Consider the following 15,524-nt stretch of genomic DNA (forward strand, 5'->3'; position numbering starts at 1 on the left):
TCTCTTGTTAAGGCTTAATACATCTGCCTCAATACCCCTTATTTCCCCCTGCTGAGACTGATAACAGACCCCGAAACCACCATCAAGCAGACAAACAACTCATCATCATAATCCCCCGAATAGCACAAATATCTCAAATACCGTCAGCCTCCCGGGAATCTATGGCCAATCCACCTTTGCATGCAATGCCAGGGTAAGGCACAAAGGCCAGTGGCCTCACACTTGTAACTATCCACGCCATAGTGCCAGAGGCAGGACCCTGTTTGGACCCTGCTCCTCGCCAGTGTGCTGTGTCAAGTCCTTTCTTTTGAGGTGTCCTTTCTCAAACTATGATCTAGACCAGTGGTTCCCAATCTGGGGTACTCTGCAGACCAGTTGGGGGTACTTGAAAATAATATTGGTAATGGCGAAAGAAGAAAAGTCTCCCAATTGCAAAAGAAGTCTACCATTGACATGGAGACGAACCACGTTGTGTCATTTCCGGTTCCATCTGCAGCGTCATCGGCGTCTCCTCGTGCTTTTGCCCAACCAGCAATCCACTGAGAGCTACATGCAAAAATCTGCCCCGCACTGACATGGGTGGAAGAAGCATTCATTTTACAGCCATTAGCGGGAACTCTGGAGACAATACAAAGCCAGCGGCCAGACAAAGAGGGACCTGATTCCGGAGGCTAATCCTTAATATTAGGACACGCATACTGCTCACTTCCACTCATAAATACTGTGGATATTTCAAATTGAGAGGAGGGGTACTTATAACTGAAAAGCCTAATCAAGGGGTACGGGAGAGAAAAAAGGTTGGGAACCACTGATCTAGACCTAAGGGGCCCATACACGGTCCGTTTAACGGATCCGTTTGGGTCTTAATTAGCACGCATCGCATCGGATCGCATGCCTAGTGCATGCAATGCCATCCGATGCGATGTATAGCTAGTACAAAAAGTATGTGCAGCACATACTTTTTGTACCGTACTATGTGATGCGCGGGAGCGCGCATCGCATAGTACAAAACGGACGGTCCGGGAACGGACCGTCTATGGGCTCCTCTAACCTAATTCAAATACGGACACATCATTAATGTTGCTATACAAAGATTAACCGTTTGCATTTGGCGAGACAACAGACTCACTCGTTAAAAAAAAAGAGTAAATACCAAAGAGTACCAACAATTTTGGTCCCAAAATAGGCACTGAGGGAAGTACCGACGTAACGAGGAAGACCTGTTATTTCAAAGTACAATGCAACTGGACCCTACCAAACCTTGCTGTGCAATTATTCTTCTACACGTCAAAGACGGCTTATTACGCCGTTACTTCGCACTGCCCACCTAGCACATTTGTCACAGCACCGCTATCATAGATAGGTAAAAGGAAGGAACGTAAACCATGGCTGGAAACCGCACATTAGTCAGCCGCACATCCATGAGCACTTCCTCCTTTAATGAAAGAGCCGAGGAGGTGACCTCACTAAAGCGGACGTGATATCACAATGCGCAGCCGGCCCAGAGAAGGCGGAACCCGGCAGTAGCACTTGTTCTGCGATAGACGTGCTACTCCGCCAATCAATATCATCATTCGCGAGGAGAGTACACGAGCGACGTCTCCTTTAACCAATACAGAGCTGATAAAATAACCGTCTCGTCACATCTGGGCGCGGCCGGCAGTTGTGATTGACAGTGAGCACGCCCTCTAACTGCGCAGAAAGCCTTGAACAGTGCCTAATGGGCGGGGACTTTTTGGAGTGGCAACCTGTCCAGCCAATCGCAATGTAGTTTGGAATGAAAGGCCCCGGGAGGAGGCGGTCCTTGCCTCGTCGTGTGGCGCGGCCGGCGGGAGAGGTGGGATTCCTGGACTGCTTCGCCTACGGAGCCTGGGGGAGACGGGTGATAGTCCTGGCGATTACAGGAGGCCGCTGGGATTGCGCCCAGGGACGTGTCATTGCCGACTGTGTACCGGCCTGGACCGGAGCCTCCCCCCTCCTCGTGCGCAACGCCGCCGCGTCAGGCGCTTTGTCTGCATCCCAGGCGGGTGAGGCGGAGACACGAGTAGGAGGAGGGAGCTGGGGAGCGACCCCACAGGGTGGAGGTACGGGGTACGGAGCAGGTATGGGATTGTGTACATCTCTGTAACAGGCACCTGTGTCATGCCGGGAGGTGCGGGGGCTCCGTGTCTCCGGCATGGGACAGGGGCGGACAGTGTTTACCATCATCCTGCACACAGCTCAGGCGGTGCACTTACCCACCGAGCCACCTATGGCTTGTACTGGGCTGTGTGATGAAACCCATCTGCCCTGTATGGCGCTTCCCCTGCCCTGAGCCATGCAGATCCCATCTCACAGCATAGGAGATCGCAGAGAGAATTGGCTGGCTGTGTCAGGGCGGATGTAAATACCTGGCCCGGGAGCATCTCAGTAGATACAATGTTGCGTCTATATGCACCGCACGCTGCTGCCCACAAAGGACTGGTGCTGGTGTCACTGTAGCACCCCAGTATATATACACATATATGTAGCAGGCCGGGTGTGTCTTCCTGCGCATAAAATGTAGTCTCCAGATGTGTATGGTGGAATAGCATGCTCCCCTGTGCTGCAGCCTGGCACTCTTGCCTATAGAGCTACAATAGTGCACGGTGACTAATCCTGGTTGCTGTGCCCATGCCTCACATGTCGCAAACCACCAAACATTATGTAGTATGACTGACAGATTTTCCTCCCCTGTACGTGTACATGCTCTATATAGTACCCCAGACACATAAAGGAGGCTACTGCTGTAGCTTGTGTGTCGCCTGTGACGATGGATCGCCTCTTGGGACTGCCAGACCTTTTTTTTATTTTATTTTTCTTCTTTCCTTTGCTACAGTATTTGAGATTTTCTTTGGAAAATGAAATTGTTACCACCTTTTGTAATCCTCTAATGTTCCATTAGGTGGTGATTTCCCAGTATCCTGAAAGCACATTATTCATCCTACAATGCAGCTGAGCCCTCAAAAATACCCATCTATGTTGTGGAGAGGAATTGCTATGTTGCTTTCTCTTGATTGTCACAACAGCTATGTGTATTGTATAAAAAATACCCTAAACAAAACACTTCTTAAGCAGCCACATGCTTTTGAAACCGTGCTACATTTCTAGTCTACTGCCCTTAACCATTTACATTTAACTCATACATAGAAATTAATAGGCTGTCCATCTAAGTATAGTTTTCATTGAGATTTCAAGAAGCACCTGTCAGAATCTGAGATTGTTGAACTAATTTATGCTAGTATAACACACATGTATGGCTCTATCAAAAATTAAGCTGTCACATGTAGCTTTGAAAACTATGGGGGGGGGGGGTCAAAGTTTGTGTACTTTATCTCTCAATGAGATGTACTAGGCCAAAGACGCACCCCCCCCCCCCCCCCCCTCATCACAAATGCAGATCTGATGAGGCTGCCATGACTGTTTATTGCAGTCTTTGCTTGGATCGCATACGATGTTTCGTATGCAATCCTGCCAGGGGAGTTGGTGAGGTATCGCATGCGATGACTCCCACTAGTGGATGGGGCCTTAACTGCCATGCTACAGGCTGTACTTGAAAATTGATAGGAGCTGATTGGTATTTTGTCCACTTAATACATCTCGCCCCAAGGTCTATCACTACCACTAGGTGTTTAGGTTTCTAAATGCAAACTTCTAATTTATATTACACCATTTTGATGCTCCTTTCACCATACACAATCATGTTTGATTAGTCATTGTGCGCAGACAACACTATGGGGTCAATTTAATTACCAGCAAATGATGCCTGTAAGTGCAGCTGCATGCGCTTACCATAGCTTTGTACTTGCAGATTTAATGTTTTTTTTTGTTTGTTTGCAGCCACATAGGGTCTATGTACAAACCAACACAAGTTCCAGGCAAAAATCAGGGTACAAGGGGGGCAAGTTAATTGCAATGATTTCTAAAATTGATATAATCCATCAAAGCCACAATGCACATCCTCACTTTGCATGTGCTCATAGTTGTATTGATCCAATGAAACATATTATTCTATAGTCTACATTAATCCGATCACATTTACTGATCATAGCTCCATTCTCAAGGGAGCCACCGCAAATCTGTTAACCATCAGTCTTAAATTGTTAATTTCCTCTCTGCGAAGTAGATGTGGTGCTGACCTGTATTCAGCTAGAATTTGGTTGTGTACAGCTAAGTGAACACTCATTGAATCTTGCAAATTGGCAATGCATGTCTCTTTTTTTCATAATTTAGTTAATGAAAACATTGCATGACAGCATCCTCAAGTAAAAAGGCTTTTGTAAATTATCATCTCTTAATTGAGTGGCATCTTTTCCAGACCAGATTTTCCCATACTTGGTCCTCATGACATCCTAGTCCTTAAAATCTGGACTGTTAAGCTGTGTACACACGGTGCAATATATTGCTCAGTGTCCAGTTTTCATCAGCGACCAGAGATGGTGCCTTGAGGACTGTTTGGGAACCATTGGATTAGACCAGTCGTTCCCAAAATCTTAAAATCATGGGGCCTTTAGAGTATCAGTTTTATTTTTTAAGCAGAACAACCCTAGGCCAAAATTTTCATTATTGAGAGTTTTAGGGAAAAGATAAAAAAAATGTAATTAAGTAAAGTGTGTTTTATATGTCATCCTTGGGTACAATTATGTGTTGCGTGATCAGATGTGTTTCTGTTTGTCCACATGTTATTACGGGAAGCCATAAGCACTGGTTTTGCTTATTTATAACCATAACTAATTGAATTGGTCCTGGAAAACGAATCCAAACCACCCATGTAAGTGTCCTAAATACGGCAGACCCTTCGGGAACCACTGGACTAGACCATAGAGGCACTGATGGGTCTAGTTGGGGAACATTCTTAAACAATGTAATATACCTAATTGCTTTTAATGGTTTACAAATGTTATCCTTAGGAAACAATTTGAAGACTGGTACCAACAATGTGTTTTATAATCCTCAATTATTTATTTTTATTTTTTTAAACCATTGCCTAGAGCTTGTGTATTGCTACAGAAAACCCATGTGCTGCTCAAAGGATTACATGGGTGTTTTTTTTCTCAAATAGCAACTTATGAATAACAGGCAACACAGGAAAAAATATGCGTTAACAGTTAGTTTTCTAATGAAAACTACCAAAAATAACTGGACAATGTGAACTAACTTAGATGTAGCATACCGGCAAGGATGAACTGCTGTGTTGTGCTACAGTATATTGCTGTAAAGGCTCCCATCCAGGCAGCACAGATGGTGTAATGGTTAGCATTACTTTCTCACAGCGCTAAGGTCATGGGTTCTACTCCCACCATGGTCCTAACTGTGGAGTTTGTATATTCTCCCCATGCTTGTGTAGGTTTCCTCCACTTTCGTCACTCAATCCAAAAATATAGGTTAATTGGCTTCCAACAAAAATTAACCCTAGAATTAATGTGAGTACATGTATATGTGGCATAGAACTTAGATTGTAAGCTCCACTGGGGCTGTGGAATATGTAAATAACTTTTAATAAATAGATAATATTGGCACTTTTCATGCGGTACTGGCGAATTGTTGTGATGGAACAAACGAATGAAGTGTCACATTGCATGTCCTTTTCTTGCAATGTGGGGCATGTTCCCGTGCACATTGCATTGTGATTACAGGTCTCACTGGCTGCCACAATGATCCATCGTATGATGTATCATATGCAGTCCAGCAACCTGGGAGCTGCCATGTGGGTTGGTGGGGTACCGCATGCAAGGTTCCTCATGCGATACCTTGCACTAATGGATCGGGCCCTTAAGTTTATATTGGTCCAAATGTTATTTACACAAAAAAAAACCCCAATTTCAGTTATCCGTCTTGAACCATTAACCATGGTTTCATCATTCTAATAATCACAATCTTGTGCTGTTGGTCATATAGTGAGTGTTTGCAGCTTGTTTTCCTTTCATCCCCACATAATATTATTGCTCTTGAGTTAATGCTCAGACAATGTTGATTAAGTGCTGGAGAGCAGCGATCTCCATAGCAGCAGCCAATCATGGCTATGCATTGTCTGCATCTGTGTAAATATGCTGCTGATTGGCTCTCTTCTATAAAAGATGGTGAGACATCAGTATGTCATTCTGAAATTTTTGCTGCATGCAAAATTGGTGGTATACACTCTGTTCCTGGGCAAAATATTAGTAAGTTAATGCATTGGACTTGATTTTTCTTAGTTGAAGGATGATTTGGTCCTTTGTTGTCATTGCAAAGTGACATTTCAGTGATTTCTGTGTCTGTCAGAGGCTTCTGGCTACAAGTAGTAAAACACTTACAAGTTCATAAGTTAACCGCAGTATTAGAATTCTGTATATTTGGGAATAATATATAAGATCTACATTAAACTGACAAATATTTATTTGTCCAATATTTTTTTTTTCCATCAGATATGACAAGTGGGTCACCTTTTAAATAAATGTCAACAACTGAAAGCTGGATAATAGATCACATAACATAGGTAGTAATTGTTCTTTAATACTAAAGTCTTCATTGCTATTATCGATCTGTTTATCTGGAAGTGTCTGTTTTTAGCCAATTGTTTAGTATTTGAAAATCTCTTAAATATTTAGCAGTGTATTTAGTTTTTTTTTATTTTTTTATTTTTTTTACTGGTTCTGCAAGGTTTTAGTGAACCCTTATAATAAATTAACAGGGAACATAGACTTCCATGAAGTAATCAATTTCAGTAAATCTAGTGGTTGACATTTATGAAAACTGCAAAGGAAAATAAAGCGCCATTCACTTGTCATGAGCCATAGCAACCAATTGTATACTTTTTGTTGTTCATCTTCAGCAGTTTAGAAATGAAATCTGGTTGTCATAGGCAGCCCTTTCTCTTTGCAGTTTTAATAATTGCCTGCTTCACAATGGAGAATTTCCACAAAAAAATGTTATCTTGGTAGCAACAATTGTTTATTCTCCCATTTGGAAAATTAGCAAATATTGTTTTTTTCTTTGTTGCGGTGCACTTATTATATATGACCATTTAAGCATACTCATGTGAATACTGATTATTTTCTGATTTTCATGTATTTGCAGGATATCAAATTTGTCCATGTCTCGGAGGTAGACTTAGAGAAAGTTTGGAGAAACTGCTAAAGGAGGAGGGCGGGGCATCCAGCCCTGTCCTCCTCCTCTCTGGAGAGCAGCATCTTGTGTCCTCGGACCCCCGCCCCCAGAGAGTGTATGTGGGTTTGTCATGAGTCCGGCCAGCTGCTCCCATGTGAACAGCTTTAAAGTGGATAATTGGAAGCAGAACCTGCGTGCTATATATCAGTGCTTTGTGTGGAGCGGGACACCTGAAACTCGGAAAAGAAAGGTAAATTTGCACCCATTTATAGAGAAGTTACTAAATAGATAATAAATAATTTAAAAATACACACGTTTAGTGCACGTAGTGATAGCATGAATGTCATGGAAATTAGTGCTTTCCAATAAATTGCTGTTGCACTGCTCAGGATTCATTTTTTTTCCTCCTCTGCGCTTAAGTGGGGGGAGCGGTAGCATTGTATAATCTGTTTCTTATAGACTTTTATGTGTATTTTGCTTATATTGCATTGTATTTATTTGTCATTAGTGGACAATACATTAGGGAACCCCTGATATACATACTTATGTCGGACCAGACCTCACAACCTGAATTTGCCCACTCAGCAGTGATGTTTGTTTTGGTAGTCCCAGCAGCCATTCGGTTGGTTGCCTATACATACACGCCGATGCTGCTGTGGTGCAGGTTTGACCTAATATAAGTGTGAACATCGTTCAGACACAGGCGAAATACAGATTTATTGTGCCTTTCTACTATATTCTCAGCATAAAAGTTTATTTTTTTAAGACCATCTGCACAGGTATCACATTTTAAAAGACGTGGCGCATTCATCCAAAAACTGACACACTTTAAAGAGCCACACGTGAGCTGAAAAAAGTTTTATCATCTTTACTAAATACCCAGAGTTGCATCAGTATGGAGGTTGGGCATGTATGTCACCACAGCTCAGTGGTGGTTCTCAGGCTGATTCTCAGAACCCTCGTGAGCTACTGGCATGAAAGCCATACTTGAGAATCATCACAGCTGGCAACTATTACTTTGCAGACTAAGCAGGTACAACAGGATTTCAAAGTGCTCTCTGCAAGGGTGGATATTCTAACACCCATGCCAGTGGTGTCCCGTAAACGGGCACTCAATGTCATTGTACCTGACTCCGATATAGGCGATGGGGATGATGTTGTAGATTCACAGGCGTCACAAACTTGCATACAGGGCACTGAAAATTTGATCCTAGCTATTAGAGAGGTACTAGATTTACCTTTTAGAAACACCTACTGAAGGGGATCCCTTCTTTGTGTCACATAGAAGGCAAGATATTGTCTTTCCTGAACAGTCTGACTTAGAAGATGTGTTTAAAGCTGCCTGGAAAAATCCAGAGAAACTCTTCTCGTTATCCAAGCGTTTTAAGTCTGCCTTTCCTTTTGACCCTACGGGCAGGAAGGTTTGGGAGGAACCCCCTGTAGTGGATGCTTCGGTGTCCTGCCTTTCAAAAAAGGTTGTACTCCCAGTCCCAGGTACTTCGACCTTAAAAGACATGGTCGATAGAAAACTAGATGGCACGGTAAAGGCTATGTATACAGCCAGTGGGGCGTCCCAACTCCCGGTGCTTGCTAGTTGCTGGATGACTAAAGCTATCTTTACATGGGCAGGGCAGATACAAGAAGGCCTGCTGGGTGACATGGATGTACCTACTGTGGCTGATCCAAGACAGGGCTAAAATGATGTGTGAAGCACAGAAGGAGCCATTAATGCCCGTAACTCTGCCATGGCTGTGTCGGGCCGCCGAGCACTGTGGCTGCGGCAATGGGTCGCTGACGTGGACTCCAAACGCAGCGTAGAAAGCCTCCCCTTCTCCGAGGATAGGCTATTCGGGAGTGAGTTAGATTACTTAATTTCAAAAGCTACAGCTGGTAAGTCCACCTTCCTCCGGTCAGCTTTCACTCTGGTGAGACTCCCCTTTACAGGGGATACACAGCAGTCCTTTCGGACCTCCAAATTTAGGTCTAAGGCCCGAGGGGGGCTCCACCGCCAATAGAGGCACTCAGGGTAAGCCCAGAAAGGCAACGGCGTCTACGAGAAGAGACCGCAGCACAGGCGCAGCTGCGCCTAAGCCTGCCTCATGACTGGCTCCTCCCACCTTGGGATATTCTCGTGGTGGGGGCTCGGCTGAAGTTTCAGCCATGTGTGGGATGCATCCTCCCTCGACCCTTGGGTCAGGGATATTATTTCTCACGGTTACAAGCTGGAGTTCAAAAGACCACCACCTCAAAGATATTTCAGGTCGGGACTCCCAGCAGCAGCGGAGGATCGCAGTATCCTCAGACACGCAGTACAGAAGTTGGTGCAAGCACAGGTGATTATACCAGTGCCCCCTTCAGAAAGGAACAAGGGTTACTTTTCAAACCTATTTGTGGTTCCAAAACCAGATGGGTCAATTCGACCCATCTTAAACTTAAAGTCCCTGAACCTCTATCTGAGGGTTTTCAAATTCCAAATGGAATTCCTGAGGGCGGCTATTGCAGGACTGGAAGAAGGAGAATATCTAGCGTCCATCGACGTGAAGGACGCATACCTTCACATACCGGTGTGGGCTCCACACCAGGCCTTCCTGAGATTTGCAATTCTGGACGAACCGTTCCAGTTCCAAGCCCTACCATTTGGACTTTCGACGGCCCCACGAGTTTTCACCAAAGTAATGGCGAAGATGATGTCCCTGTTAAGGTCTCAGGGGGTAAGGCTGGGGGGCGGTAACCCAGGGGATGCGGTTCCAAGGCCGATGATCACCCCTGGAAGCACAGCTCCACATAAACAACTTGGAGCTGAGGGCAGTATACTATGCTCTTCTGGAGGCTCACTCCCTCCTGGAACATCAGGCGATACAAGTCCAGTCAGACAATGCAACGACTGTTGCTTATATAAATCGCCACAGAGGTACGCAGAGCATGCATGCGTGAAGTCTTCAAGGTTCTCGCTTGGACAGAGATGCATGCAGTGGCAAACTCTGCCATTTTGATCCCTGGGGTGGACAACTGGGAGGCGGACTTTCTCAGTCGTCACGACCTTCACCCCGGGGAATGGGGATTACATCCTCAGGTGTTCAGAAGCATCGTAGATCTGTGGTGGCTCCCACAGATAGATATGATGTCCTCGAGTACCAACCACCAAGTGGAAAGGTATTGCTCAAGGACAAGGGATCCACAAGCAGAGGCGATAGATGCTCTGACTACGCAGTGGTTGTACGGACTGGTGTACCTGTTCCTGCCCCTTCCCCTTCTGGGGAGAGTGTTGCAAAGACTCAGACACCAAAGGGTGGAGGCAATCCTAATTGCACCGGATTGGCCCCGGAGAGTGTGGTACACAAGTCTGCAAAGCATGTTGGCAGAAGAACCATGGAGACTGCCTCTCAGAAGAGATCTTCTGGTGCAAGGCCCCTTCGTCTATCAGGACTTAGGGCGTCTTTGTTTAACGGCCTGGAGGTCTCCAAGGTATGTGAGTCAGAGACTAGTACCATATAAACTCACACTGTGTACTGGATACCACACGGCAAAAGCAAAAAGCCAACGCAAAACTGCTCACGATATCCCAGGACAAATAGCCGAACCAGACCCCGTTAAACTTACACATAGGAATTCCTGTGTTGGGCCTGCCTTGATTGACAGGCCCGGCACTACATATACTGGGTGGACGCGCGTGGCCGACGACGTGTCCCTCCAGCTGATCTCCCTCCGGCATCCCTTGGTCCGTCTAGCAAGCCAGTTCAGCGGCTTCTCTGGTGGTCTAGTCCGGCTATTTGTCCTGGGATATCGTGAGCAGTTTTGCCTTGGCTTTTTGCTTTTGCCGTGTGGTATCCAGTCCACAGTGTGATTTTTATATGGTATGAGTCTTGTATCTCCAATAAATTATACATCGTTTAATGCACCATGAAGTGCTCATTCTCTGCTCCTTTCTCTATCTATCTCTATATATATATGTGTGTGTGTGTATATGTATATATGTATATATATATGTGTATATGTATATATGTATATATGTGTATATATGTATATGTATGTATGTATGTGTATATATATATATATATGTATATATAATTTCTGTCCTGAAGACGGGCTCCGGCCCAAAACACTGTAGACATTTTACAGTAAAATTCGGTTCACAAGTACCTGGAGTGACGCTATTCATTGTCCATTATATTCATGCACTCTACCTTCCAGCTGACAGCGGGCACCCAGGCCAAGTTTCTAAGTGGAGCAGGAGCCAGTAGGGAGTGACGGACTTTACTGCTATATATATATATATATATATATATAATCTCTCTCTATCTCTCTCTATCTCTCTCTATCTCTCTCTATCTGTTAGCGCCTATCTGTGGTATGTGTGGTCATATGAAATGAAATTAGGGTCTATTGGATGTAATTAGGTTTAAATCTTTTTGGCCAGAGACCATGGCTTGCGTAAATCCAATTAGCAGCAACAACCCCCCATGGTACCTTTCATTTTCTCGGCCTGTGTATAGAAAACCACTGCAGACATGTAACAAGTTCTTATGACTGTACGGTTTAGGTACCTAATTTATACTGTATTAAAATGCAAAAAAGATGTGGTATAAATATAAAGCACACAAAAAGAGCTAAATGGTAATTAGCAGATCAATAAATGTAGGCAGTAAATAGCATGCTAAATCAAGACAATATATTGTTCAACAAGGATAAGTCTTAAGGTGCCCACACACGCACCGATCCCGGCGTGCGTTGTGGGCTTAACTAGCACACATAGCTTCGCATCGTATGCCTTGTGCATACGATGTGCATGCGATGCTATGCTAGAAAAATCTAGTACAAAAAGTATGTGCAGCACATACTTTTTGTACTGTGCGATGAGGTGCCGCGGGAGCGCGCACCTCATCGTACAGCATCGCACCGCCGGGATCGGTGCGTGTGTGGGCACCTTCAGTCAAAAAACTCCCCAAAGCTGAATAAAATAGATAAAATAGTAGCAGGTACATCTTAAGGTTCCTGACACACTGATAGATTCATGTCCAATCTGATGTCTGTCCACTTTCCCTTGAAATCCAGAACACCACTGATCATGCCCAACACACAAAATGATTGAAAGTAAAATAATTAGAGGGTATATGGGTTGTTTAATGATATATAGGAAATATAGAAAAAAAATTCCCCCATTTTTTTTTTTTTTTTTATTTGAAGTTATATAACCAATTTGAGCAATGCTTGCGTTTTTAGCAGATACCGTGTACAACTCTCATAGATGTTGGCACTTAACACTAGAAAGACTGGCAAATTTTAGACATTTTAGCTACTAGAAAGCCTGGAAGGGGTAATTTTGACCCCTATCATAAAAGACTACATTTTTTTTATTCAAAACAGATTGGTTTTTTTGTATATCACTTGAACTTTTAATTTCTACTAAGAACTATTGAATTTAAAAAGGTATATTCACTGCAATTATTTAATTTATTTGCAGTTTCTTATAGTGTTCCTTCTAGGAACTACTGAGAGCAGGGTGCCGCTGCACGGGGGCAGCGTAAAGGGGGCGGACAGGGCCCGCCGACGTCACTGTTTTGGGCAGTCCCGGGCAACCAGCATCACAAAAGGGGCGTGCCGTGATGAAAAGGGGTGGGCCCGGCCGTCACAGAAGGGGGCGGGTCCTGCCGCCCCGAAGGCTCTACACTGCCAGGGAAGCGCCGGGCACTGCTATCTACTTCCCTGATCACACCACAGGCAGACTGTTTTAGCGGGGCGCTGCCGGAGGGGCAGGGCGCATTTTGCCCTTTAAAAATCGGGCAGGGCGCAGCGCCCCGCTAAAACAGCCTAGCGGGAACAGTATCTTTATATTGTGCAGCATATTCCGTTGTGCTTTACAATTGGAAACAGTGATCAAACAAACTTGGTAGAAACAAACCGACATAGAGGTAGGAGGGCCCTGCTCGCAAAGTTACAATCGATAGGGATGAAATTAGGTCTGTAATATAAATTCAGTCTGACAGCCCAGGAAAAAAACCAACAAATTGATTTATGTATTTCTTAAAGTGATTGACACAAAACAATGCTAACATCTAAAGTTAATGTTAAATCGAGCTCCAAAAACATTAGTATGTCGAAAAACATAACATAAATTGATACTTGTTTCCTAGCACGGCGCCTGTGATTTTGATTGTATCCTTCGGGTCCTAAAAAATCGCTTCCATCGCATGCAACCAAATCGCATGCGATGAGATTTTAACATGGGAACCAATATAAAATGGTCCCTGAGACCCGATTTTACATTGGGCCCAATGATAAATGCCCCCCCATTGTTAACGCCACCCCAAAGCGTGGCGAGCCCGCAAGGGGCGGCGGTACGTGTCCTCCAACCTTTTCATACCCCCATTATCTACGTCGGCGTGGAGATGATTTTACATAGTGTGACGAGCCATCGAGCCCGAAGCGTGGTGAGCGCAGCGAGCCCCGCATTACTTCACAGGTATTACACGTCCCCTCGCGGGGCTCGCCACACTTTGGGATCGGTGGCTCGCTGCGCTTGCCACACTATATAAAATCAACTCCAAGCCGACGTGGATAGTGGGGGTATGAAAAGGTCAGAGGACTAGTACCGCCACCCCTCGCGGGCTCGCTGCGCTCGCCACACTTCGGGTGACGTTCATCGTGGGGTGGCGTTAACAATGGGGGGGCATTTCACATGTAAAATACCCATAAGGGTGGGTATACAATGAAAAATCGGGTCCATTGGCCCCATTTAACATTGTTCCCTATGTAAAATCGCGTCCGTCGCATCGCATGCCTTAACTTAAGGCATGTGATGGACGCAATTTATTAATTGTCGGGGAAAAGGCTAAAAATAGCCCTGAAATTGCGTTGGTCGCATCCATCGCATACCTTAAGTTAAGGTATGCGATCACCTGCTATGGGCGCCGTGCTAGGAAACCCATAGTACCCATAAATTATGAAAAAATTACCGAAAACAACAAGTACCATGAAACAAAATGATTATATTTCTTGACATGGTCTTTGAGTCTAGGTCACACAGTTTTGGCACACAATGATTTTCTTCAAATTTGCTGTGCATTTACCACACACAAGCTGCCTGCATGGTCACAACGTTTACGTGTTTTATTTCCCTTACAATTATTTCCAATCTGACATTTGTGTTGTTTTCGGCTGAAATCGACATATTCTGTACATTGAGCTGGTGGCATTATTGCTGCTGGATCCTTTCTAGTAGTAACATATTTTTGAAGAAGTTCCCCTGCTAGTTGTAGAATAAATGTAAGAAGACTGATAGAGATATATATATATATATATATATATATATATATATATATATATATATATATATATATATATATATATATATATATATATATATATATATATATATATATATATATATATATATATATAAATTTTTTTTTTTTTTTTTTTATAACCTGTGACAGGGTTATACAAAATCCTTGCATTGTCAGCTGCCAAATTGAGGGTGTTGTAGAGGACTTGTAAAGACCTTCTACTTCCAGTTGTTACACTGTATTTACTTTCCATCTGATCAACTGTATCCACTCCTGCTTTTGCTTTGTTGTAATAGGATGCAGTGTTGGGAAACCTCTTTGCATCTTTACCAATATTAACATCTGGGTGAAGTGAGCTGAGGATGACCTTCTTTTGCTTTTTCCCCTGTACACGGTCAATGCACCCTGGCCATGTTTCAGAACATAAGTCTCATACATTTTAAAGGAATTTATATGCAACACAACTCTTGTCATTCAAGGTATTCCTTGAAATATATTCCCAAATATTGACCCTACACAAACACATTTTTGGTGGGTTGTTTGAGACCTTTTAATTATGAAAATTCACAAAAAATCAGATTAGTAGGAAACCAAATTGCTGAAAGGCAACACCCTTTTCATTGGTAAGTGGTCGAAATTACCCCTTCAGGCTTTCTAGTGTTAAAGGGTTAATAAATCTTGGTGTGTGGGCACCTTTTACTATTGTCCTTCGTCAATTGGTCCATATTAGACAGAAGGTCTTATGGTTTTCCTTATTTTCCATTTTTTTTAAAGAACAAAAAAATTAAGAAAGAAATTGGGATAATATCCTCCTTTAGTGTTATATTGTTTTTAATTAGTGGTAAGATAAATTACTGCCTCTTCTGGGTAAGGCAGTTACTTGTAGCAAATGGGTATTCAGGTTGAGTCGCATATAGATATATCTTTAAACAAACCTTATTTAATGACAAGCACATCTAATCCTTCCTTATAGCTCTCAGACCCCATACTGCCTCTGTCACTTGAGTAAATGTCCCCAGTGGCCAACTGATATGTTTCCATCTGATATTCATAGTTCTATGAAATGGAAGGAGGCATAGGCTAATCTAGAAATATGATAATGGCTGGACCCAGATTTAACTACTCATGCTGCAGGGA

The 15,524-nt window shown here is 43.6% G+C and overlaps 1 protein-coding gene across 11 annotated transcripts in view; it reads left to right on the top strand.

The window, feature by feature from the left end:
• The first annotated feature begins 1,784 nt into the window (after positions 1-1,784).
• LOC146020380 (ubiquitin carboxyl-terminal hydrolase 22-A) overlaps positions 1,785-15,524 on the top strand; it is an 83,275-nt gene continuing 69,535 nt past the window's right edge. Inside the window, exons 1-3 of one of the 11 annotated variants that reach the window (XM_083153459.1) lie at positions 1,785-2,102; positions 6,423-6,493; positions 7,075-7,354. In XM_083153459.1, coding sequence (XP_083009585.1) covers positions 7,235-7,354 — 120 coding nt within the window. In that variant the 5' untranslated portion in view covers positions 1,785-2,102; positions 6,423-6,493; positions 7,075-7,234. Of the gene's footprint in view, positions 2,103-4,770; positions 4,790-6,422; positions 6,494-7,074; positions 7,355-15,524 lie in introns of those variants that run through there. The other 10 variants (XM_083153460.1, XM_083153464.1, XM_083153466.1 and 7 more) reach the window with 10 other exon arrangements.

Source organism: Crinia signifera, chromosome 7 (genome assembly GCF_055691185.1).
Source record: "Crinia signifera chromosome 7, ASM5569118v1, whole genome shotgun sequence".
In the NCBI taxonomy this organism is placed as follows: Eukaryota; Metazoa; Chordata; class Amphibia; order Anura; family Myobatrachidae; genus Crinia; species Crinia signifera.